At 49.4% G+C, this 25,453-nt stretch overlaps 1 protein-coding gene across 5 annotated transcripts in view; it reads left to right on the top strand.

Moving 5' to 3' along the window:
- GRIPAP1 (GRIP1 associated protein 1) overlaps positions 1–25,453 on the top strand; it is a 207,344-nt gene that overhangs the window by 19,630 nt on the left and 162,261 nt on the right. For all 5 annotated transcript variants that reach the window (XM_033922931.1, XM_033922950.1, XM_033922940.1 and 2 more), the window contains exons 3-6: positions 5,071–5,132; positions 5,267–5,293; positions 5,742–5,849; positions 6,600–6,747. In XM_033922931.1, the coding sequence (XP_033778822.1) occupies positions 5,071–5,132; positions 5,267–5,293; positions 5,742–5,849; positions 6,600–6,747 (345 nt within the window). The remainder of the gene's footprint in view (positions 1–5,070; positions 5,133–5,266; positions 5,294–5,741; positions 5,850–6,599; positions 6,748–25,453) is intronic.

The following is a 25,453-nucleotide window of genomic DNA, read 5'->3' as shown; positions in this document are numbered from 1 at the left end:
TAAAGATCTGTTATCTTCTGGGTCCTGTGTGAATGATGTCCAAGTAGTGTGCTAGGTTGCTTGCATCTGGTTGTTGTGATGCTGAACCTTGCTATATCTTTTGTGGAGATCCGTGAGTTGTAGATTCTAAAGAGGCATTTGGAGGAATTTTTAGATTGGGTAATCTAGGTTAGACTTTTTTGCTTGGGTTATTGCTAGTTTGTATTGTTTAATGGATTTATTTCCTCCAGTCAGATGATGAAGTGAAAAATGCTGCAGCGCTAAAAGTGATGTCACAAAACAGTCTTATTGCCCCATCTCCCTCCTTTCCTTCTTATTCAAGTTACTTGAACGTGCTATTTATCGCTGTTGCCTGGACGACTTCTCTTCTGTTCTGGATCTGCTTCAATCAGGCTTTCACCTGCTGCACTCCTCGGAAATCCCTTTATTAAAGTTTCCAATGACCTGTTCCTGGTCAGATCCGAAGTCCTCTACTCTGTCGTCATCCTTCTCAATCTGTCTGCTCCTTGATACGCTGTCCTTGAAATTCCAGGGTTCTGCTCTCTCCTGGTTTTCTTCCTAGTTCTGCCATTGCACCTTCAGTGTATGCAACAGTGGTTCCTCCTCCACAGCCTTTCCACTATCGATTGGTGTTCTTCAAGGCTCTGTCCTGGGACCACTCCTTTTCTCAATGTACGCTTGCTCACTTGGACCACTGATCTCCTCCCATGGCTTCCAGTATCACCTCTGTGCTGACGACTCCCAGATCTACCTCTCCGCAACAGATATCTTTACTGAAACCTAGACCAGAGTCTCAGCCTGCCTGTCTGACATTGCTGCCTAGATGTCTCATTGTTCTAAAAACTGAATATGGCTAAAACGGAACTGCTCATCTTTCTGCCTAAACCTACCTCCCCGCTTCCCCCACTCTCTGTCTCTGTGGACAACATTCTCATCCAACCTGTCTTGTCTACTCACAATATTGGGATCATCTTTTGATTCCTCTCTCTCCTTCACTGCCCAGATACAACATATCACTAAAACTTGCCACTTCTTCCTCTATACCATTACCAATTTCCAACCCTTCCTTTCTAAGCAAACTACCAAAACCCTTATCCATACCCTTATCACCCCACACTTAGAGTACTGCAACTTGCTACTCTCAGGCTTTCCGCGTAGCCATCTCGTTTCCCTCTAATCTGTCCAGAATTTGGCTACAGGACTCATATTTCATGAGAGCTGCTAGACTCGCGTTGTCCCTCAAGTCACTTCATTGGCTTCCCATCCGTTTCAGAATACAATTTAAACTTCTCCTACTGACCTATAAATGCACTCACTCGGATGCCTCTCACTATGTCTCTTCATTTGTCTCCCCCTATGTCCCTCCCCCCCGCTAAGGCCCTTCCGTATTTGCCCTTCTTTTCCTCCGCCAACTTCAGATTCCATTCCTTCTACCTTGCTGCTCTGTATGTTTGGAACAAGCTGCGTGAATCTTTATGAAAGGCTCCGTCTCTGGCAATGTTCAAGGCCCAGTTAAAAGCCCACCTCTTCAAGGTTGCTTTCAACTCCTAACTCCTCACGTCTTTAACCCTATATGTCATGTCTGTCTATCCAAGTTGGATTGTAAGCTCTTCTGAGAAGGGACCATCTAACAAATGTACAGCGCTGAGAAGGGACCATCTATCAAATGTACAGTGCAAAATGTACAGTTCTGCATACGCCTTTCAGCTCTATGTAAGTGATAAGTAGTAGTAGTAGTCTACTGTATGTCTTTGAATTGTTTTTGAAATGCTGCATAAGGGGAGTGTGTGGTGCAGTGGTTAAAGCAGAGGTGCCCACACTTTTTGGGCTTGCGAGTTACTTTTAAAATGACCAAGTCAAAATGGTCTACCAACAATAAAATTTTAAAAAACACAAAGCACACTGTACGCAGAGAAAATATTAATTATCATTTATATTCCAGGGGTTTTCCAAAGAGGTTAAGGCAGATGACTTTATGCAATGTCATCTCAGGAACAACTATACAAAAATAGACAAATATACCCCCTCCCTTTTTACTAAACTGCAATAGCATTTTTTTAGCGCAGGGAGCTGCGCTGAATGCCCTGCGCTGCTCTCGATGCTCATAGGCTCCCTGCGCTAAAATCCGCTATTGCGGTTTAGTAAAAGGGGGCCTTAGTGCAAAATATAGACAGCAGATATCAGTTCTCAAAACGGACACATTTTGATCACTAAATTGAAAATAAAATCATTTTTCCTACCTTTGTTGTCTGATGATTTCATGAGTCTCCGATTGCACTTTCTTCTGACTGTGCATCCAATATTTCTTCCCTTCTTTCGGCCTCCTGTATGCTTCTTCTCCTCCAGACCTCATTCCCTCCCTCAACTTTTTCTTCCTCTCTCCCTGCCTCCCTCCCCTTTCTTTCTGTCTCCCTGCCCCCTTTCTATTCTTTTTTTTTAAGGTTGGATGCAGGGCTTAGCATTTCTCTCACCCTTCCTTGCTCTGTATCTCCCTCTCTCTGTCCATTTCACCTCCTATTGTGAGTCCAACAGCAGCTCTCCCTACTTACCTCCCTCCTTCCCTGATCTGTGGCCCTATGAACTTGCTATTTTTTGCCATGGAGGCAGAATTCCTCCAGGCCAGCCCTAGGGGCCTGTCATAACTTCCTGTCAGGGCCAGCAGTGCAGCCACACAGGACACAAGGAAGGCCGGGGCTTCAAAACTGTGTCTTGTCCATTGCCTTCTCTGCTTGGCTGGGGTGCAGTGGATGGGGTGGGGTGCATGTCATATCGACCACATTTCCAGCTTGGGAAAATTGTGCTTCATGTTACTTTGTAGGCAGAAAGGTCCAAGGCCAGCTGGAGGTAGCTAAGACAAAGCATTTGTTGGATCATGGAGGGGGTGATGCTGGGCTATAGGGAGCAGGGATTGGATGTCAGGGAAAAGGAGCTGGTTCCAAGAGAGTGGAAATGGCAAAAACATAGTAAAGCTGCTGGACTGGGAGGAAGAGGCAATGCATTTCCATCTCAGTCTCTTCGCTGCTTTTTAGGGGGGGGTGTTGACTGTGGCTTTCAGCAGGGTCTCTCTACAGCCAGGCAAATGGCACTGAAGTTGCAAAACAACGAGAAGAGCAGAGGCTGCGTCTTCGCTGCCATCCACCGGGGATCTGAGCATCACTGACAGCCGGAGGGAGAGAGCAAGAGGTGCATCGATCGGAGGCCGCACCTGTTGCCCCGATGCTTAACTCCGTGTGTGTGTCCTTGAGCCAGGGCTACAAGTCCTCGGGCAAAGCCCTCCGCAAGCCCAGCCCGAAGAAGGAGTTGGCCCGGGGCGATGGCGCGGACAGAGTGGTGCTGGATGTTGGGGGCACCCGTCACGAGACCTACCGCAGCACCCTTCCAGGCACCCGACCTGCCCCACCGAGCTCTTCTTTGACTGGCACCTGGGACTCTTCGGCTTTGTGCTCAACTACTACCGCATGGGCAAGCTGCACTGCCCAGCCGACCTGTGCGGACCCCTCTTCGAGGAGGAGCTCGCTTTCTGGGTCCTCGACTAGATTGACGTGGAGCCCTGCTGCTGGCTCAGCTACCGGCAGCACCAGCACACCGAGGAGGTGCTGCACAGCTTCCAGCTGCCCCAAGCTCTCCCTGCTTCCCCACACAGATGCGTCGGGCCAACCAGATTTCCTCTCCTCGATGTCATTTCTGAAGACGGAGAGGAAGTTCTGGTGGGGTAAGTTGGTCGGCTTGGCACTTCTGAGTTGGGAAGCAACATGATCGACTCGCGTTGCTTTCGGGATCTATTGGTCGATCGCGATCGACCTATTGGGCACCCCTGGGTTAAAGCTACAGCCTCAGCACCCTGGGGTTGTGGGTTCAAACCCACGCTGCTCCTTGTGACCCTGGGCAAGTCACTTAATCCCCCCATTGCCCCAGGTACATTAGATAGATTGTGAGCCCGCCAGGACAGACAGGGAAAAATGCTTGAGTACCTGAATAAATTAATGTAAACCGTTCTGAGCTCCCTTGGGAGAATGGTATAGAAAATTGAATAAATAAATAAAATGTATTGAATGTGAGGTATGCTACTTTGAAAAAGAAAATTGTTCAGATCCTGTGGAGTCGTATGATTTTGAATTTAAAAAAACAGTCTCATTATTTTTCAATCAGCCCTCATATATCTGTACAGGGAGCTAAGTGTGAGGAGGGAGCGGTGAGCAGTAAAAATGAAAGTGAAACCTTTTGAGTAGAACACTCCACAAGTCTTGGGATCTTTGTATGTATAGCCTAAGTTTATTATACAGTGGAACCTTGGTTTACAAGCATAATTCGTTCCAGAAGCATGCTCGTAAACCAAAATACTCGTATATCAAAGTGAGTTTCCACATAGGAAATGATGGAAACTCGCTTTGATACATTCCCCCCCCCCCGAGGCCAGCGGCGCTGCTCCCCCCCCCACGAACCGGCACCTCCCTCAACAACTTGAACTTACACCCCCCCCCCCCCCCCGTCTGGCACCGGCACACAGCCCAGAGGACGTGCCGGTGCCGCTAAAAGATCTTCCTGCCTCTGCCGGGCCTTTTGCATGCATCTGTGCATTCTCAAGGCCTTCTAATTCTCCCTCTCGCCGAGACGGGGGGGGGGGGGGTAAGTTCAAGTTGTTCGCGTGGGGGGGGGCGGTTCGAGCGGGGGGGGAACTCGCAAACCGGGTTACTCGCACACCGAGGTTTGACTGTATTCTCTTTTTGGAGGAGAGAACCTATAGCAGCAGCAGGCCATAAAAGAGACCTATTTTGGGAATATTTTAATTATACTAGCAAGAATTGAGTCTTTCTGTAGAAAATCATGATTTAAATCAAGTCTGTCTTACTAGCGATTTAAACCAAATCCACCTTGGCAGTACAGATATGAGAAATTGTTACAGTCCAACCATCCCAGCTAACCATATCACCAGCTGCCTCATTTAGTGGAACACACTAGAGTTGGAGAACAAGTGTCTACCATGGCAGTATTGCAGGAAGTTTGATACTATTGCTGCATTCATTTTGGTGTTGCACTAATATTGTTTTCTGTTTTGTTCTGTCATTCCAGAACTGACTGGACTTAGACAGAAACTGCTGCACCTGGAGAAGGAATATGCTAAGTCTCAGAAGGTCAGTGAAAAAGGAAGGGGGATAGTGCAGGAATTTTTAGTCTTTCATTTTTTTATGTCTAGATTTGGAAGTACACTCCCTAACTGGGTTTGTTTGTTTTTTGCTTCTTTTATCACCTTCCTGTCCCTCAACAGGCCTTGAGTAAAAGCAAGAAGGCACAGGTAAGTGTCCAATGTGTAGCAGAAACTGCCAGGCACTCTGCACTTACTTTTTATATCAGTTCCCCCTCCTGACATCTCATCCTATTGTAACTCAAAGTAGCCACTTTTTAAAACAATTACAGGTGCTCTATACCTACAGAGCTGGCATCTATACTGACACAAATACAGAGATTTTTTTTCTTGTGGGATGCAGTTTGCAATACCATAGCCAGCAATAACCACACAGACTTTAGTTAGCAGGTGATGGCAGCTCCCTGTGATACAGGGCAACAAGGGGACAGTCACCGTCCTAACAAGTAAAGTGCTAGGTTTGGGATGGCAAAAATTACTTTTGTCTTGTTGATGTTAAGAGCGAGTTAACATAGATTTATTTGTGGTAATGTGTGTAGCTGTGCATCTGTCATAGCCTGTTTTGTTGTTTTTTTTTTTTTTGCTTTTTACTGGTCAGGAGGTGGAAGCCCTGCTCAGTGAGAATGAGATGTTGCAAGGGAAGCTGCATAGTCAGGAGGATGATTTCAGGCTCCAGAACAGTACCCTCATGCAGGAGCTATCCAAGGTACTTTCTATCCTGTTACTCCTCCCCCAGTCCTGTAACACCACCCTCATGCTGGAGCTGGCCAAGGTACTGCTTCACATACTATCAATCCCATTCCTTCTCCCCCTCCCTGATCAGAGAATAACAATTTTAATGCAGAAGCTGTGCAAGGCAGTGGGCGTGGGAGGGGTGGGGTGGGGTTCACCCTGGGCGCCGTCTTGGTGTGGGAGCAGACACCCGTCCTCTCTGCCTCCCCTCGCTGCCGCACCGCTTCCTTTCCCCCCTTACCTCTGTAATGTTCCTGGTGTGACCAGCAACCCCAATCTGCTGTCATGCCAATGTCTGCTCTTCCTCTTGATGCCACTTCCTGGACCCGTGCCTAGGAAGCATTTTACCTATCTGTCCCAGTGAGCTCACAATTTATCTAACGTACCTGGGGTGCAATGGAGGATTGAGTGACTTACCCAAGGTCACAAGGAGCACACAACCTCTTGCATCATTCCTCATGAAATATTTAGGATTTTGTTTTTGTTCAGGTGCAAATTTTAGTGTTCAGCATATCACACACATAAACATCATCTGTCAGGTATGTCACAACAGAAGAAATGTTGAGAACCACTGCTCTAGAGTAATCCATCCTGCAAGGGCCATCCAGAGTATGTCTGATTATCTAAGGCTCACTGAGACTTCCCTTACTGCTTTATTCCTGGAATGCTGAGAAAGCTGATGTAGTTTAATTTTAATCTGGTTCTTGCCTTGTCCCGGTTGTAGCTGTGCTCCCAGATAGAACAGCTGGAGGTGGAGAATCATCAGATGAAGGGGGTTCAGGTCTTGGATGGATCTCATTCAGTTGGAGCAGTGGATGGTGAGCTGTTGAGGCTGCAAGCAGAGAACACAACGCTGCAGAAGAACCTGACAGGTAGAGCTGCTAACCAACACGGGCAAGAAAGGGTTAATTGCTGTGAGCCTCACATACACACCTCTGCGCAGGTCAGCAGTTGTAGCACAAACATCCATGTTAAATAGGTTAGCAATAATGCCACGTATGATATTGCAGGCATCTATTATATACAGTTGGCCAAAGATATACATTTAAAGCTTGATTTTTGCATAGATTGTCTAAGTAGGAAAAAAACTGTCAAAGTTTGGATGCTCAGACTTTGCGGAGTATTTTTACAAAGGACTCGCTGAACATGAATCTTTTAAAATACCTTGAAGGCTCCCCATTGACAGCAATCACACCAGGAGCAGTCATTTTCAAAGCAAAATTAAACAAACAAAAAAAAGCTGCATCTATTGAAGCTTTGAACATGTAAGTAGTAGTACTTTTAGCACATATAAAGACATGGCTTTTGCAACCTGGTCATTTAAGTGTTGGATTTTACAAAACTTGGTGTCTATGGGAATCTGTTTAAAAATTTTTTTTTTTCTTTTGAGATATTATTGAACACCAGAGAGGCACTTAGCTGTGGACTGAACTGTGGAAGGGATCCTATGTAAACACCCTATCCCCAGTCCCACAGTTATCCCAGGACAAGCAGGCAGCATATTCTTAACGTATGGGTGACGTCACCGACGGAACCCCGGTACGGACACTTTTAACTAGAAAGTTCTAGTTGACCGCACCGCGCATGCGCGGGTGCCTTCCCGCTCGACGGAGGAGAGCGTGGTCCCCAGTTTCTTCGTTTCCGCGGAGCGAAGAAGACGCATGTGCTTTCAACAGCTGTTGAAATCTCCTTCCTTGCCTTCCCGCTCGCGTATTTTTCTTTTTTTACTTTTCTCTTCGGGTTTTTTTTTTTGTTTCGTTCAAAAAAAACCCAAAAAAACCCCATTATTAATTAGTCTTTTTCCTTATTTTTCTGGCCGGCCCCGGCGGGGCCTTTTGCCAACATACAGGCCTCCAGGTTTGATTTTGCGGAGGCTGTATTTCCATTCATGCCCCCTCAGCCGGGCTTTAAGAAGTGCCAGTGGTGTGCACGCCCGATCTCTCTCACTGACCCACACAATTGGTGTTTACAGTGCCTGGGTCCAGAGCATCGGGCTGACACCTGCACCCGCTGTGCCACTCTTAAAAAACGTACGTTAAAAAATCGGCAGATCCAGCAGAATATTCTTTTCGGTACCGGTTCTGCCATGGAATCTGCCACACCATCGACGGCGCCTCCAAAGTCGGCACCGACTACATCGACACCGCCTGATCCTTCCTCGGGGTCGATAGCGCCAGGTAAGCCGGCTAAGAAGCCTTTCACTTCCCTTCAGCGCCCTCCTGCCACAACGGCGACGCCGGTCCTCCCGGCATCGCGCCGACCCCGCAAACGCTCTGCCCCGATATCGGTGAGTGCCTCGTCATCGGCCTCCTCATCGCCGGGGCGTGAAGCAGCACCTATGGTACCGAAAAAGAAAAAAGCGGTACCGATGCCTCCTCTGGACGACCACATAGTGGCCATTCTCCAAACCCAATTGCAGGAGCAACTACAGCAACAGCTCCAACATCTGTTGCCGGCAATGTTGGCCCCGCTACTTCCGGTACCGGACCGGCCCGAGCATCGCTCCATACCACCGGAGTCCACTCCATCGGTGCCATTGAACACATCCATGCCGGTACTCTCGGCGGAACCCATTAATCCTCTCATTCAATTACGATCTGACGCCGATCCTCCCCGACATCGGGAACGACACCAGGCTCCCCGAGACCAAGACCGGCACCGTTCTTCTTCCCCCGGTACCGTCTCCATGCGTTCTGGCAAATCTCTCTCAAAGACTCGCCACGCAGAACCATCCACACCGCCGTCCCGTCCCACGCACCCCGACGTCAGGGACCCGGACCTATGGGAGGAATCCCAACCCGGTACCGATGAGGAGCCTTCCTCATCCGATGAGGAACCTTCCACACTTGATACCGGTTCCAAGCCTGAAAAATCCTCGTTCACCAAATTTCTTTGAGAGATGTCAGCAGCTCTCTCTATACCTTTGGAATCTGACTCTAAGAAGTCACAGGCTTTCCTAGATGCCCTAGACTTCGAGCAACCACCCAAAGAATTTCTCAAGTTACCCGTCCATGACATCTTACGGGAAACTTTCTATAAGAATTGGGAAAACCCTCTCACGGTACCGGGCGCCCCTAGAAAACTGGACAGTCTCTACAGGGTCATTCCTATCCCGGGGTTTGACAAACCCCAACTACCCCATGAATCCCTTCTGGTGGAGTCCACTTTGAAGAAAACCCAGGGCTCCAGTGTATATGCTTCCACCCCTCCTGGCAGAGAGGGGAAAACGATGGATAAATTTGGCAAGCGCCTTTATCAAAATGCCATGCTTGCAAACAGAGCCAATAATTACACCTTTCACTTCTCCTTCTACATGAAGCACCTAGTGAATCAACTTTCTTCTCTACAGAAATATCTGCCTGAACGTAAGGTCCCTCTCTTTCAACAACAAATTTCCGGTCTGCTCCAACTCCGAAAATTCATGGTGCGCTCCATCTATGATTCATTTGAGCTGACCTCTCGAGCATCTGCTATGGCTGTTGCCATAAGACGTCTAGCCTGGCTGAGAGTTTCCGACCTCGATATTAACCACCAAGACCGCCTGGCTAACGCACCTTGTCTTGGTGATGAACTTTTTGGAGAGTCCCTGGATTCCACCACCTAGAAACTCTCAGCTCATGAGACGAGGTGGGATACTCTCATCAAACCGAAGAAAAAGACTCCGCCTGCTCGCCCTTACAGACAGCAGTCTTCCTACCAACGTAGGTTCTCCGCCAGACCTCTTCAGCCACCTCCGCAACAACCTCGTCGACCTCGTCAGCAACATCAAACTCAGGCTCGCTCCCAATCTCATCAACCTGCCAAGCCTCTCCCTCAGTCAAAACCTGCTCAGCCCTTTTGACTCCTTTCTCCAGGGCATAGCCAGTCTCTCACCAGCGTTACCTCTTCCTCAACCTATCGGAGGACGCCTACAACTTTTTCTCAGCCGTTGGGAGGTCATCACATCAGACCAGTGGGTCCTCAACATCATTCGCCACGGCTACTCTCTCAACTTCCAGACTCTTCCTCCAGACAATCCTCCCGTAGAGTCTGCTTCTCACTCTTCTCAAACCCTCCTCCTCCTTCAGGAGGTCCAATCCCTCCTTCTTCTCAATGCCATCGAAGAAGTCCCCCAAGACCAAAGGGGTCAGGGATTCTACTCCCGCTACTTCCTGGTACCCAAGAAGACAGGAGACCTCCGTCCCATCCTCGATCTCAGGGACCTCAACAAGTGTTTGGTCAAGGAAAAGTTCAGAATGCTCTCCCTTGCCACGCTTTACCCTCTTCTCTCTCAACACGACTGGCTATGTTCCCTAGACCTCAAAGAGGCCTACACTCACATTCCAATCCATCTGACTTCACGTCGCTACTTCCGATTTCAGATTCAGCACCGCCACTACCAGTACAAAGTGCTACCCTTTGGCCTCGCATCATCGCCCAGGGTGTTCACCAAGTGCCTTAATGTAGTGGCGGCCTTCCTCAGGTCTCACAACCTCCAGGTGTTCCCATACTTGGACGATTGGTTGGTGAAAGCTCCTACGTCTCCACTTGTGCTACAGGCCACTCATCACACCATCTCTTTCCTCCATCTCCTGGGGTTCGAGATCAACTACCCCAAGTCGCATCTGCTTCCCACACAGCGACTTCAGTTCATTGGAGCCGTCCTCGACACCACTCTGATGAGGGCATTTCTCCCCTCAGACCACCAACGAACTCTGCTCCGCCTCTGCCATCAGGTGCTCCTTTGTCGCTCTATTCCTGCTCGGCAAATGATGGTCCTCTTGGGCCACATGGCCTCGACGGTCCATGTGCTTCCTCTGGCACGCCTCCACCTCAGAACACCTCAATGGACTCTGGCCACCCAATGGTCACAGACCACGGATCCTCTTTCTCATCCCATCTCTGTGACATCGTCTCTTCAGCAATCTCTTCAATGGTGGTTGAACTCCTCAAATCTTTCCAGGGGTCTACTCTTTCATCTGCCCCCTCACTCCATGATCATCACCACGGATGCCTCCCCCTATGCGTGGGGAGCTCACATGGGAGATCTTTGCACCCAGGGACTCTGGACCCTTCAGGAATGTCAACATCACATCAATTTCCTGGAACTAAGAGCCATGTTCTATGCTCTCAAAGCCTTCCAGTACCTTCTCTACCCTCATGTCCTTCTCCTGTGCACAGACAACCAAGTCGCCATGTATTACATAAACAAGCAAGGCGGCACCGGATCTCCCCTCCTCTGTCAGGAGGCCATCCGCATCTGGACCTGGGCCACGGCACACAGTCTCTTCCTCAGGGCTGTCTATATCCAGGGCGAACAGAACTCCCTGGACGACAATCTCAGCCGCATTCTTCAACCTCACGAGTGGACCCTGGATCCTCCCACACTCCGCTCCATCTTTGCTCGCTGGGGAACTCCACAGGTGGACCTCTTTGCAGCTCCTCACAACCATCAGCTGCCACAGTTCTGTTCCAGACTCTTCTCCCCTCATCGTCTGACCCCGGATGCATTCCTGCTCGACTGGACGGATCGGTTCCTCTATGCCTTTCCTCCACTGCCTCTGATGTTGCGGACGTTATCCAAACTCCGCAGGGACAGAGCTACCATGATTCTCATCGCTCCTCGGTGGCCTCGCCAACACTGGTTCTCCCTCCTGCTCCAGCTCAGCTCCAGGGAGCCCATTCCTCTTCCTGTGTTTCCTACTCTACTTACGCAGCAGCATCAGTCTCTACTTCATCGCAATCTGTCCTCCCTTCACCTGACAGCTTGGTTTCTCTCGGGCTGACCTCTCCAGAGAATCTGTCTCAGCCTGTCCGCCGTATTTTGGATGCCTCCAGGAAACCGGCCACCCTCCAATGTTACCATCAGAAGTGGACCCGGTTCTCCTCTTGGTGTCTACTACATCAGCACGATCCCACCTCATTGGCGGTGGAAACTGTACTGGACTATTTGCTCTCTCTCTCCGACGCTGGCCTCAAGTCTACCTCAATCAGAGTCCACCTCAGTGCCATCACTGCGTTTCATGAGCCTATCCTCGGAAAACCTCTTACGGCTCATCCCCTGGTTTCCCGGTTCATGAGAGGCCTCTTCAATGTCAAACCACCTCTGAAGCCTCCTCCAGTCGTCTGGGACCTGAATGTGGCTTTATCAGCCCTCATGAAACCTCCGTTTGAGCCTCTTGCCACAACTTCACTCAAATTTCTCACATGGAAGGTGCTTTTCCTCATTGCCATCACCTCTGCCAGGAGGGTTAGTGAGCTGCATGCACTGGTTGCCGACCCATCTTTCACAGTTTTTCACCATGACAAGGTGGTTCTGCGTACCCATCCTAAATTCTTTCCCAAGGTGGTCTCGGACTTCCACCTCAACCAGTCCATTGTGTTGCCTGTCTATTTCCCTAAGCCCCATTCTCATCCTGGGGAACAGGTGTTGCACACGCTGGACTGTAAGCGTGCCCTTGCATACTACCTTGACCGTACCAGGGCTCACCGCTCGTCACTTCAGCTCTTTCTATCCTTCGACCCTAACCGCCTAGGTCGCCCTGTCTCTAAACGGACGCTGTCCAACTGGCTTGCTGCCTGCATTGCGTTCTGTTATGCTCGGGCCGGTCTCTCACTGGAAGTTGCTGTCACGGCCCACAGGGTCAGAGCTATGGCTGCTTCTGTAGCTTTCCTCCGCTCCACGCCCATCGAGGAAATCTGCAAGGCTGCCACTTGGTCCTCAGTTCACACGTTCACTACTCACTACTGTCTGGATGCCTTCTCCAGACGGGATGGACACTTCGGCCAATCTGTATTACAAAATTTATTTTCCTAATGGCCAACCATCCCTCCTCTCTCTCTGTTAGCTTGGAGGTCACCCATACGTTAAGAATATGCTGCCTGCTTGTCCTGGGATAAAGCACAGTTACTTACCGTAACAGGTGTTATCCAGGGACAGCAGGCAGATATTCTTAGGACCCGCCCTCCTCCCCGGGTTGGCTTCTTAGCTGGCTTATCTTAACTGGGGACCACGCTCTCCTCCGTCGAGCAGGAAAGCACCCGCGCATGCGCGGTGCGGTCAACTAGAACTTTCTAGTTAAAAGTGTCCGTACCGGGGTTCCGTCGGTGACGTCACCCATACGTTAAGAATATCTGCCTGCTGTCCCTGGATAACACCTGTTACGGTAAGTAACTGTGCTTTTTGGAGTAGTCTAATCACAGTACAGTGTTAACCAAACAATTTTTTAAAAAAATTATTTATTAAAGAGTCTGAACCAAAGTCATATGCAGGATATAACTTCCTCCCTTTCCCCCCAGGGAGAAAATACGAGCAAAATAAATGTTCAGTACAGCAAATTAAACAGTCCCTACTACTTTTAAGCAGCATTGTACAAAAGACACATTCTTCATCTTGCACCTAGGATAAGCAAGCCCTCCCAGGGTTACTCTGGCTTTTCTAAACCTGCATATCTGAACCCTCTTTAAAATTACAGCTACTAGCCTTTAGCTCATTAAGGTTTACAAGCAATGGCAGGAATATCTTGTACACTCTGATTGTGTTGTCTAATGGTCAGCCTTTATCAGCCCAACAGTTAGTTATTTTCCAGGCTCAATCCCTCCTGAACTCCTAGAATGGCAGAAGGAAGTCTCCCATCCCTTTTTTTTTTTTTTTTTTTTTTAAAGTATATCTGATATTCCCTGTTTCCAGCACTTCTTTATTCCCCCAAATTACAACATAACTCCTGGAGTTATACTTAGTCTGCCCCTCTGAGGTTTCTCATCTAGCAGGACAGCAAAGGCAACATTGAAATCCCTGGCTACCTGAGCAACCAAGCAGTTCTACTTCCAGAACTCTGCTTTTCATCTTTCCTGTTTCTGTGGGCAATTTCCCAGCCCCCACATGGTTTCATGCTGCTTTTAGATTTTCCTAGCCAGGTGGTTTCCCTCTTCTCACCTCCCAGTCCTAGAACAACCCAACCCTTGGCACAGACATGCCTTGCTCCTCCTGGAGTATATTTAGGGTCCACAGTTTAAGGATTCTCAACTGAATTTCTTGTCTTCCTTTCCCTGTCTGACAAACAGATGTCACTTAAAATGCTTTTTCTGGTTCATACAGAGAGCTACTAATTAGAGAATGACACGGTGGCGGTTTACCCGTGGCCACCGCATTTTAGCCGCGGGTCACCCGCCGAAAACGGGGAAGAAAACTAGCAGTCGCTGCGGCGACGGGGACAAGGCCATTCACCGCCCGCGGGGCGGTGAATGGTCTTGTCCCCGCCGTGAGGCATGAAGGATCGCGCGGTCCCCGCAGCTCACACCCGCCTGCCCAATCGATTCTAGTGTTTAGCCAGCTCTCTCCCTTCTCCTCACCTTATTTTGTAGATTTTCTTTTTCGGCGACCCGCACGCTATCAGAGAGCCACGCACCCGCTGCTGCTCAGTTTCGATCTTTTGCTCTGACGCAACCGGAAACAGGAAGTTGCAGCAGAGCAGAAGATTGAACACTGAGCAGCCGCGCGTGCGCGGCTCTTTGGGAAAGCGTGCAGGTCGCCGAAAAAGAAAACCTATAAACTAAGGTGAGGAGAAGGGAGAGAGCTGGCTAAACACTAGGATCGATTGGGCAGGCAGGTAGTGGCTGCGGGGACCGTGCAATCGCTAGTGTTCCCGGCTCAAATTGGAAGGAGGGAGTGAAAGGGAAAAGGATTCTGGGCCAAGGGGATGAAGTCGGAAAGAAAAACCCACAGCAGGAAAGAAAGGGAAGGACTGGCAGGTGAGCCAGATGCTAGAAGCAGGGGGGGGGAAGAAAGAGGGAAAAAAGCTAGATGGGGTTGAAAAGAAGAGACACACTGGTATGGAAGAGGAAGATAGGGGAAATCTGGACACAGGAAGGTAACAGAAAGAGGGGAAATTATGTGCATGGAGCATAGGGACAGAGACATAAAGGGGACATGCCATGGGGATGGTATATGGACGCAGGGGGGGCAATGACAGATACATAGGGGAGATATTAGAAATGGAGAAAATAGGAGCACAGAAGCGAGATGGTTTGTGGGGATGGGACAGGGACCGAGCTTGCAGGCTCCAGTGGCTTGCACAAATTACATTGTAACATGCCATGAAAATAAGAGGAAGGAAGGTAGATAGGCCACGCGAGAGGAGCTGAAGGGTAGTAGAAAGGAACAGATGGTAAAGGAGGGAGGGAAAGATGGTGGTGGAAAGGAATAGAACAGACATTGAAGGAGGGTGGAGAGGAACAGACCCCCAAGGGAAATGTGGAAGACAGAGTGGGAAGAAGACAGATGCCAGACTATGCGGGAGCGGAGGGAAGAAGATGGGTGCTAGACCAATTGGGGGGGGGGGGTTAAGGGAGAGGCACAGTAACAGCAAATGGAAGACGCAGAGAGAAGACACACAGTGGATGGAAGGAATTCAATGAGAAGATGTGGAAAGCAGAAACCAGACAACAAAGGTAGAAAAAAAAAAAATATTTATTTATTTATTTTTTGCTTTAGGATAAAATAGTATATTAGTTGTGTTGATAAAAATTTATAAACAAAGCCCTGCCAGCTGAACATCTCTTTCTCTAGTTCAGCAGCAGGAACTTTGATTTATAAGAAAGGAATAAGCTAAATATTACAGTACTAAGGCTTATATGGATGCAGCGGGGACGGTGACGGGGCGGTGAATGGGAAGGCAGTGGCGGTGACGGGGCGGTGAAAGTGATGGCGGTGACGGGGCGGTGAAGGGAACGGCGGTGATGGGGCGGTGCAGAGGATGGTGGGCCGGTGACGGGGCGGTGACGGGGACAGATTTTTTCCCCGTGTCATTCTCTACTACTAATTTAGTGCAATTTGGAGCTCCCATGATCTTGTTTTGACCCATATAGCATAGTAATCTGGCCATACTATACTATAGCTTCTGCTACTACCTCCTTCTCTTCCCACTAACTGAGGCTTATACTAATACCAAATTAGCTTTTGTGAACTTGAGAAAAATATATAGCTTTTTCCCTGGTTTTTAAAACTCCAGACATCTGTTAATCCTAGGTGGTTCATGACACCTTTCAACTTGTTCCTTTAGAATACCTTGAGGTATCAATCCTTGCATTTTAATATGTAGGTTAAAGTCTCCACAACATATCGCCACCTACTATGAACCCGATTAAAAAAACTCCAACCCTTTTCTTCTTTATCATCCCTCCAGACTGACACAGAATGGATGGGTTTACACTCCTCTGCCAGCAGGTGGAGACTGAGAGCACATTGACTTTTGGCAGTAGTACAAGTCGGCTGTCAGTCCCATCTACAATCGTTCTGTTCTCAGACTCCAGCAGGTGAAGATGGTAAGCCTGTGCAGTGTTTCCTCTGGTTAGTTAGGGCCTGTTGGATCTGATTAGTGGCCTTTTTGTTCCTGTTTTTTGTTCAGAACTTGGGTCCCTTTCAGGGGTTTGTCTGACTTTGGGGGTATCACACTCGGGTGGCAGAGTCCCTCACCCCATTTTCCCCCACCTCCCCAAATTTTAATTAAAGGTGCCTCAGCTATATGCCTTGCCACAGTTCAAGCAAAGACTACAGCTTTGAGAGCCTGTGGGGTCTGCTCCATTGTTAAAGTTTTTACTTACAAAAAAATAAATAAAACATCCTGAGGCAGTGCTGGTCTGAAAGGAAGAATTTAATTGAGCTTAATTGTATTTTATTGCTTACTGGCAGTTACTTTTTCCTCCCTAGCAGTTTACAATGAGCATTTTAAAGAGACTGAAAAAGTGCTCATTGTGTACCCGATGAGTGGTTGATGCTGCTGGTGTGTGCACAAAATGCTCCTGCTGCTGCGAGGGGGAATCCTCATCGGTTTCGGGTGCCACGAGCAGGGTTCCCCTTTGCACGTGCATTGCTCGTCAGCTGTAGGCAGCGGGGAAGTCTAGGCTCCCCCTACCGCTCTATTTCCCAAGCTGGCGGCTGTCAGGGAACTTAGGATTCCCTTACTGCCGATAGTGCTGGGGATTCCCTTACTGTTACAGCTGCTGCTGCTGCCTGCAGTTCTGCTTTAGTGGCAGGCCTCTTTGCCACTAGGGGCCTTGGGGGAGATTTTTTCAGCAGGCTTTTCCTCAGTTTTGGCGGGAAGCTCCACCATTTTGTCTTTGGCCTCAGGTGACCTCCCTCCTGTTTTAGAGAGGCAGAAACAGGTGTTAGGTGCTTCTTCTGCATCTCCAGTGAGTGCTTTTTTGCCACCAGGAGGGTTTTGCCCCTGATTTTGTTCTAGCCATGTACAAGGCTTACTTGCAGGTGGCTTGGAGTCCTTTTTTCCTGGAGGTCTCCAGTTCTTAAGGGGGGTATTTTTCTTTGCCATCTGCCTCCGTCTAAGTGTCCATGGGTTTATTGGGATGAGGATTTTTTTTCCTTGCTGACACGGTTTCACCTGATGAGGACTTGGACCTTTTGATAGACCCTCAAGATTTTCTTGGGGATGTGGACGGTTGGGTTTCTGAGACACTGGTTGGCGAGGATGTCACCAGGAAGAGCTGCAGGAGCTTATTCTTCAGTTTTGCATTTTGAGCAAGAAGCTAAGGACCCCCCTTGTGTGGTGGACCATCTGCTTTGGGGGATCCGGTCGGCCTCCCGTTCTTTTCCTATGCATCAGGATATTCGGGATGTGATGCATGCACAGTGGATGACTTCAGACGCGCCTTTTCACTTGGTGCAATCCATGGCCTGGCTCTGTCCTATTCCTGATGGGGATATGGATACCTTTAAGTCTCCTGTGGTTGATGCTGTGGTCTCTGCCATTGCTTGCAGGCATACGGTGCCAGTTGAAGGCAGTTCAGCCGTGAGAGACCCCAGGACTGTAATATGGAGTCTCTGCTCATGATGTAGTTCTCCTTCGCACACGTCTTTTCCTCACATCTTGGAGTTTTTGCAGGATGGCCTGGAGTGGGGCTTCCTTGTCTTCTTTTCATGGTCTGTTGCGTACTCAACATTTGGCCTCTTCTCCAGATGTGATTCGTTTCTTGAGCGGGAAAATTGCTCCGGACTCCAGATCGTCCTTCGGTTCCAGCCTGGAATCTCAATCTGGTTTTGTGCTCGTTCATCCTTCCTTTGAGCCTCTCGGATCCTGCACATTGAAGGACCTTACTCTTAAGGCTGCGTTCCTGGTGGCCATTAATTCTGCGCGATGTGTTTCCGAACTGTAGGCCTTTTCGTGTAGGCCTCCCTTCCTGGAGTTCTCTAGGGAGCGGGGTGTGCTGTGGCTGGTTCCCTCTTTTCTTCTGAAGGTCATTTCTCCTTTTCATGCAAACCAATCCGTTGCCCTTCCGATCTTGGGTAGCTGGGAGGGCTCTTTGGAGCAGAGACAGTTGTGCAAATTGGATGTCCTTAGGGTCCTTCATGGGTCCTCGTAAGGGGGGAGATGGTGCTTCTAAAGCTACGATTGCATGCTGGATCAAGGAGGCTATTGCTTTGGCATACCTTCTTCAGAGGAAACCTGTTCCTGATTTTCTCAAAGCTCATTCCACTTGGGGTCAGGCAGCTTCTTGAGCTGAGTCTTCTCTTGTGCCTCCAGTGAATATCTGTAAAGCTGCGGCTTGGTCTTCTCTTCATTCCTTTGTTTGCCACTACTGTGTGGACATTCAGGCATTTCGGGACTCGGTAAGCGTGTTCTTGTGGCAGCCCTTTGGAGGTTCCACCCATGATGGGTACCGCTTTGTTATCCCAGGACAAGCAGGCAGGTATTCTCACTAGTGGGTGATGTCATCTGACAGAGCCCCAATGCGGACGTCTCACAAGCATACTTGCTTGAAGAAACTTCAGAAGTTTCAAGATGCCCGCACCGCGCATGCGCGAGTGCCTTCCCGCCCGATGCACTGGGCGTGTCTCCTCAGTTCTTTTCTTTCCGCGGAACTGAGAAGTTTTGCTTCAATTCTCTGCGCTGAGTGAACCCTTGTTCTTGCCTTCTAGTGCTCGCGGTTTTGAGTTTATTTCTCTTAATCATGTGTTTTATTCAGTCGTTTTCTTATTTTTCAAAAAAAAAAAAAAAAAATTTTCCCGTAGATTCGACCGGGTCGGCCGCGTGGCTGGGGCCCCACTGCTTCGATCTCGCGGCGGAGCTTTTTCGGCCTATATCCCGGCCTATTACCGGTTTTAAAAAGTGTATCAAGTGCCAGCGTGCAATTTCGTTGACAGACCCGCATCGATGCTGTTTACAGTGTCTCGGGCCTGAACATCTTCCGAAATCGTGCCGGCCTTGTTCCACTCTAACAGCACGTGCTTTCAAGCGTCGCTGTTTCCTGTGGGAGTCGATGTTCGCGATGGAAGCCTCCAAGGAACCTTCGACTTCGACCAGCGCTTCGCCTTTACCGGCGAAGTCGTCATCTACTCCTGCTGCATCGGGTCTTTTGAAGCCGGCCTCCTTCGTTCCGGCTTCGACCCCACCTCCTGCTCCGGTGCCTTCTTCGGTCTCCTCAGATCAGGTACCTCCTCAGATCGTTCCCCCGGTGGTTCTTAAGGTGCCTAAGGCTTCTAAAGCTAAGCACGCGACCACCCGGGACTGCGAAGACCGTACAGGGGGTCCCACTTTGGCTGCGGCTCCCCCCTTGTCGGCTTCGCTGCGGTCGCTCCTGGAAGCCCAATTCATCGAGCTCATGAATACCATGGGGCCCAGGTTGATTGCCACAATCCAGCATGGGCATGCAGAACCTCCTCGTGGGGGCGAGCCGCCCCCTCCTCCTCCGCCTCGCCGCTCGCTCTCACTGCTAGGTGAGGAGGATCGGCGCTTGGCCGCCAGTTCATCGAGGCGTGCTTCGTTTAGTGAGATGCCGCCTCTGGAACCCATCCCCGTTTCGGGCGAAGACAATTGGGATTTACCTTCGGGTAGCCGAAGCCCTGGGCGTCGTCAGGAGGACTTCTTCCGGAGCCCCTTCCCTGCCAAGCCATCTCTCGACCCATGGAATGATGCTCGAGAGGCGTCGGCCCATCCTCCTCTTCACTCTACGGCCTCCAGCACCATCTATTCGTTGGAGGCCTCTGCGGAGCCCTCTGGGCGTCGTCATTCCAGATCTCCTTCGAGACGGAGGGAGGGGCACCGGTCCAGGCATTCTTCAAGGCATTCCTCCAGGCATTCTACAGTCTCGCCTCAGAAGAAGCTTCCTTGTGTGGGGTATTCCTCTTCGGATGTCTCCCCTCCTCCGGGCCCGGAGTTCGAGGCTTGCAGATTTGTTTGATGAGTCTATTGAGACCGTGACGAAGAAGCTGTCGGACCATGAGAAATCATTCCAGTCCATCCTTCGTCCCAAGCCTAAGCCTGCTCAGTCTCGACCTTCTCGACCGCCCTTGATATATCAGCGGCGTTACACTCCCAGGCAGGCTCCTGCTGCGAGGCAACCAGCGAAGAGACAGCCCCCGCAGAAGTCTCAACAAAAACCTCAGCCTTCTGCTGTTCCTAAGGCGCCTCAGCCTTTTTGACTCTCTTATCGGAAGCATAACCAACACCGTTCTGCTATCCCCTGTCTTTCCAATTGGAGGTCGCCTCCATCATTTTTACCATTGATGGATGGCTATAACCACTGACCTTTGGGTCCTTACCATCATCAGGGAAGGATATTCTCTTCAGTTCCATCTGGTCCCCCCGGACCATCCTCCAAGAGAGTATCCTTCCAACTTGACCCAGACCGCCCTTCTTCTTCAGGAAGCTCAGGCTTTGCTCTGGCTCCGGGCCATCGAGCCGGTCCCTGTGGACCAACACAACCGGGGGATCTACTCCCGGTACTTTCTTGTTCCGAAGAAGATGGGCGACCTGCGTCCTATTCTGGACCTCAGGATACTCAACAAGTTCCTGGTCAGGGAGAGATTTTGCATGCTGACCCTAGCCTCTCTCTCTACCCCCTCCTCGAGCAGAACGACGGGTTATGCTCTCTGGATCTAAAAGAGGCCTACACTCACATTCCCATTCATCCGGCCTCTCGCAGATTCCTCAGATTTCGGGTGGGACATCTGCATCTGCAGTATCGAGTGCTTCCTTTCGGCCTGTCCTCGTCTCCCAGAGTTTTCACCAAATGTCTGGTGGTGGTGGCCGCTGCACTCCGGAACCATGGTCTTCAGGTGTTTCCCTACCTCGACGACTGGCTCATCAAAGCCGCCTTGGCTCCAGGGGTCATCTCGGCGACCCAAAAGACTTTTGTTCCTGCAGAGTCTGGGGTTCGAGATCAATTTCCCAAAAATCTCATCTGCAACTGACCCAGTCTCTTCCCTTCATCGGGCGGGTCTGGATACTATCCAGCTCAGAGCATTCCTTCCTTCTCAGCGCCTGGATGCTCTGCTTCATCTCTGCCAGTCAGTGTCTTCTCGCCAGTCCATCTCAGCGAGTCACATGATGGTTCTCCTGGGCCACATGGCTTCTACGGTTCATGTGACTCCTTTTGCCAGACTTCACCTCAGAATTCCTCAGTGGACCCTGGCTTCTCAATGGACACAGGTGTCAGACCATTTGACTCGTCACATCCTGGTCACTCCTGCTCTTCAGCAGTCTCTACATTGGTGGATGATCTCTTCAAATCTATCCAGAGGTTTGCTGTTTCACACTCCTCCCCACCAGAAGGTTCTCACGACCGATTCCTCGACCTAAGCATGGGGGGCTCATCTGGACGGTCTTAGCACTCAAGGCTTCTAGACCAGTGCGGACCGGCTGTGCCATATCAATCTTCTGGAACTCAGGGTGATTTTCAATGCTCTTCAGGCTTTTCAACATCTGCTTCACGACCTGGTGGTCCTCATTCGCACGAACAATCAGGTCGCCATGTATTATGTCAACAAGCAGGGGGGCACGGGGATCGGCCTCCCTCTGCCAGGAAGCTCTCAGAGTCTGGGATTGGGCGATTCGCCACAACACCTTCCTCAAAGCTGTCTACATTCAGGGGGCGGACAATGCCTTGGCGGACAACTTAAGTCGTCAACTCCAGCCTCACGAATGGACCCTCCATTCCAAGTCCCTTCATCAGATCTTCTCTCAGTGGGGGACGCCTCAGATAGACCTCTTTGCGGCTCCCCACAACTTCAAACTGCCTCAATTCTGCTCCAGGATCTACACTCCTCATCGCCTCGAGGCAGATGCCTTTCTTCTGGACTGGAGGAATCTTTCTATGTGCATTTCCTCCGTTTCCTCTGATTCAAAAGACTCTAGTCAAGCTGAAGTCCGACCATGCCACCATGATTCTGATTGCTCCTCGGTGGCCCAGACAGCCTTGGAACTCCCTTCTACTTCAACTCAGCAGCAGGGAGCCATTCCTTCTTCCAGTGTTTCCTTCACTGCTTACTCAGCATCAAGGATCTCTGCTCCATCCCAACCTGCAGTCTCTCCACCTGACAGCTTGGTTCCTCTCAACGTAACTCCTCTCCAGTTTTCCAAAGCGGTGATGGATGTGTTGGAGGCTTCCCGGAAGCCTGCTACTAGACAATGCTACTCCCAAATATGGACTAGATTTTCTACCTGGTGTGTTTCTCATCATAAGGAGCCTCAACGAGCCTCCCTTTCTTCTGTGTTGGACTATCTTCTCCACCTATCTCACTCTGGCCTCAAGTCTACATCAATACGAGTCCATCTGAGTGCAATTGTGGCTTTCCATCAGCCTCTGCAAGGGAAACCTCTCTCTGCTCATCCTGTGGTTTCCAGATTTATGAAAGGACTTTTCCATGTCAATCCTCCTCTCAAACCTCCTCCAGTGGTTTGGGATCTCAACGTTGTCCTTTCTCAACTTATGAAACCTCCTTTTGAGCCTCTCAACAAGGCTCCGCTGAAGTTTCTCACTTGGGAAAGTGGTTTTTCTTGTTGCCCTCACTTCTGCCCGCAGAGTCAGTGAGCTTCAGGCCTTGGTGGCGGATCCACCTTTCACAGTATTCCATCATGACAAGGTGGTCCTCCGCACTCATCTGAAATTCCTGCCTAAAGTGGTCTCTGAATTTCATCTCAACCAATCCATAGTTCTTCCTGTGTTTTTTCCAAAGCCTCATTCTCATCCTGGAGAATTAGCTCTTCACACTCTGGACTGTAAACGTGCTTTGGCTTTCTACCTGGATCGCACCAAACCACACAGAACTGCTCCTCAACTTTTCGTCTCCTTTGATCTGAACAAGTTGGGACGCCCTGTCTCAAAGTGTACCATCTCCAACTGGATGGCGGCTTGCATCTCTTTCTGCTATGCCCAGGCTGGATTACCCCTTCCCTGTAAAGTCACAGCCCATAAGGTCAGAGCAATGGCGGCCTCTGTAGCCTTCCTCAGATCGACACCGATTGAGGAGATTTGTAAGGCTGTCACTTGGTCCTCGGTTCATACTTTCATCTCACACTATTGTCTGGATACTTTCTCCAGACGGGATGGACAGTTTGGCCAAACAGTATTACAAAATTTATTCTCCTAAGTTGCCAACTCTCCCACCATCCCATTGAGGTTAGCTTGTAGGTCATCCACTAGTGAGAATACCTGCCTGCTTGTCCTGGGATAAAGCAATGTTACTTACCGTAACAGTTGTTATCCAGGGACAGCAGGCAGCTATTCTCACGTCCCACCCACCTCCCCTGGGTTGGCTTCTCTGCTAGCTATCTGAACTGAGGAGACACGCCCGGTGCATCGGGCGGGAAGGCACTCGCACATGCGCGGTGCGGGCATCTCGAAACTTCTGAAGTTTCTTCAAGCAAGTATGCTTGTGAGACGTCCGCATCGGGGCTCTGTCGGATGACATCACCCACTAGTGAGAATAGCTGCCTGCTGTCCCTGGATAACAACTGTTACGGTAAGTAACATTGCTGTATGTTCCATCCGTTCAATGCCGGTCTGGAAGGACAATAAAGAAGGAGACATTAGGTTCTTACCTACTAATTTTCTTTTTTTTTAGTCCCCCAGACTGGCACAGACTCAACCTTGTCATTTTTATTAGGTGTTTCTCACGAAGAGTGTTTTTTCCTGCTATATTTTTTTTGTCTTGGTTTTTTGGGGAGTATTGTAAAAGCAGCATCGTTTGGGTTGTTTGGCTTAGCTGGTAAACTGTGTGGACACCTTGAAGGTTCTTGTTCAAATTGGTATCCAACAGTGTTTCCCTGTCCAATCTGGACAACTGCTTTGTTGTGTTTATAGTTCACAGTTCTTAGTTCCTGCTTGGCTATACGTCAGACTGATTGTAGATGGGACTGCACAGCCCACTTGTACTGCAGCTCTCCCTCCGGATTCGCAGTTTCACTACTCGCGAATTCGATTATTCGTGATTTTTTTGCAGGCTGCCCGAACCTCCCTGGACCTTACCTGAAATGCCTTGGAAGATTTTTATTTACTCTGGATGCATTTTGGATGAAAGGTGACCTGGTGACAGTAAACAACTTTTTGGGAAGCTGAGGAAATGGTAAGTAAAAACAAACCAAAACCCCACAAGCGCTTGGTTGCTTTCTTATCAAGCAATGTAACTTGAACTAGTAAGTAATACTTTAAACTAGTTTATGGGCTGTTACACTCAAGTGTGCCATTTAAGCTGCAATGTTATGTTACTGAGATGACGTGGTTTGAATGGGATTATCAAAAAGAATCCTAAAAATCCTGTTTGCCTGAGCTGATCCTGTAGTTCAAAATATAGCACTTACTGGTGTTATAAGCTGTTGTCCTGGTGGTCTAGCGGTGACGTGGGGCAGGAGCGATCTTCCTATGCTCCTGCCCCGTGCAGAGCCATCATCAAAATGGCTGCCGTGAGTTCCCATTGTAGTCTCGAGACTACAGTGGGAACTCACAGTAGCCATTTTGATGACAACTCTGCATGGGGCAGGAGCATAGGAAGATCGCTCCTGCCCCGCGTCACCGCTAGACCACCAGGTAAGGTCGGGGACGCAGGAGGGAGGCGGGGGTGCATCAGAGTCGGCCCTAAAAATTATTTGCAATATTCCAAGCTCTGCACCTAGCCCCCGCAAATACGGAGGGAGAAGTATACTGTCAAAAGTCAATGTGTTCTCAGTCTCCACCTGCTGGCAGAGGAGTGTAAACCTATCCGTTCTGTGCCGGTCTGGAGGGACTAAAATGATGAAAATTAGCAGGTAAGAACCTAATTTCTACTTTTTTTTTTTTTTGAGAGCCTGCCCCTCCCCAGCCAGTGACTATTCGGGATTGTCTTGTATACAATATACAGACTTTCCTTGCTTGAAGGTACATTCACTATCAACTTTGTTAATTGGTAAACTGGAAAGAATATTCCTCGGAAGACCATAATTCAAGCCTATCTCAAAATACATGTAACGTCTCCACTTGTCCAGTGCCATAAAGATTAGATGGACAAATAGGGTCCTAAGGTTCAGGCGGATGGAGAGGGGAGGTTGATATTCTGTGAAGTTTTCCAGGATTTAGACTCTTGACCTTGTGTACCAGAAACTGGAGACTTGGGCCTGAGCTATAGACCCACTTATCTACAACTCGAGCTCAAGAAGGAGAAGCCCACTAGACCAATAAGAGGCGTGTCTAGTTGGAGAACCAGGCAGAGATACCTTTACTGATAAAACAGTCCTCGATGGGCCTTTCCTGTATTTATTGCTACCCAGGTTCTATTTCCTACCATGTGGAGTATTGTATGGTGTTTTGTTTGGGTCCTACTTCATGGTGTCA

This window comes from Geotrypetes seraphini, chromosome 1, assembly GCF_902459505.1.
Source record: "Geotrypetes seraphini chromosome 1, aGeoSer1.1, whole genome shotgun sequence".
Classification (NCBI taxonomy): domain Eukaryota; kingdom Metazoa; phylum Chordata; class Amphibia; order Gymnophiona; family Dermophiidae; genus Geotrypetes; species Geotrypetes seraphini.
This window is presented reverse-complemented; position numbering and strand designations above follow the sequence as displayed.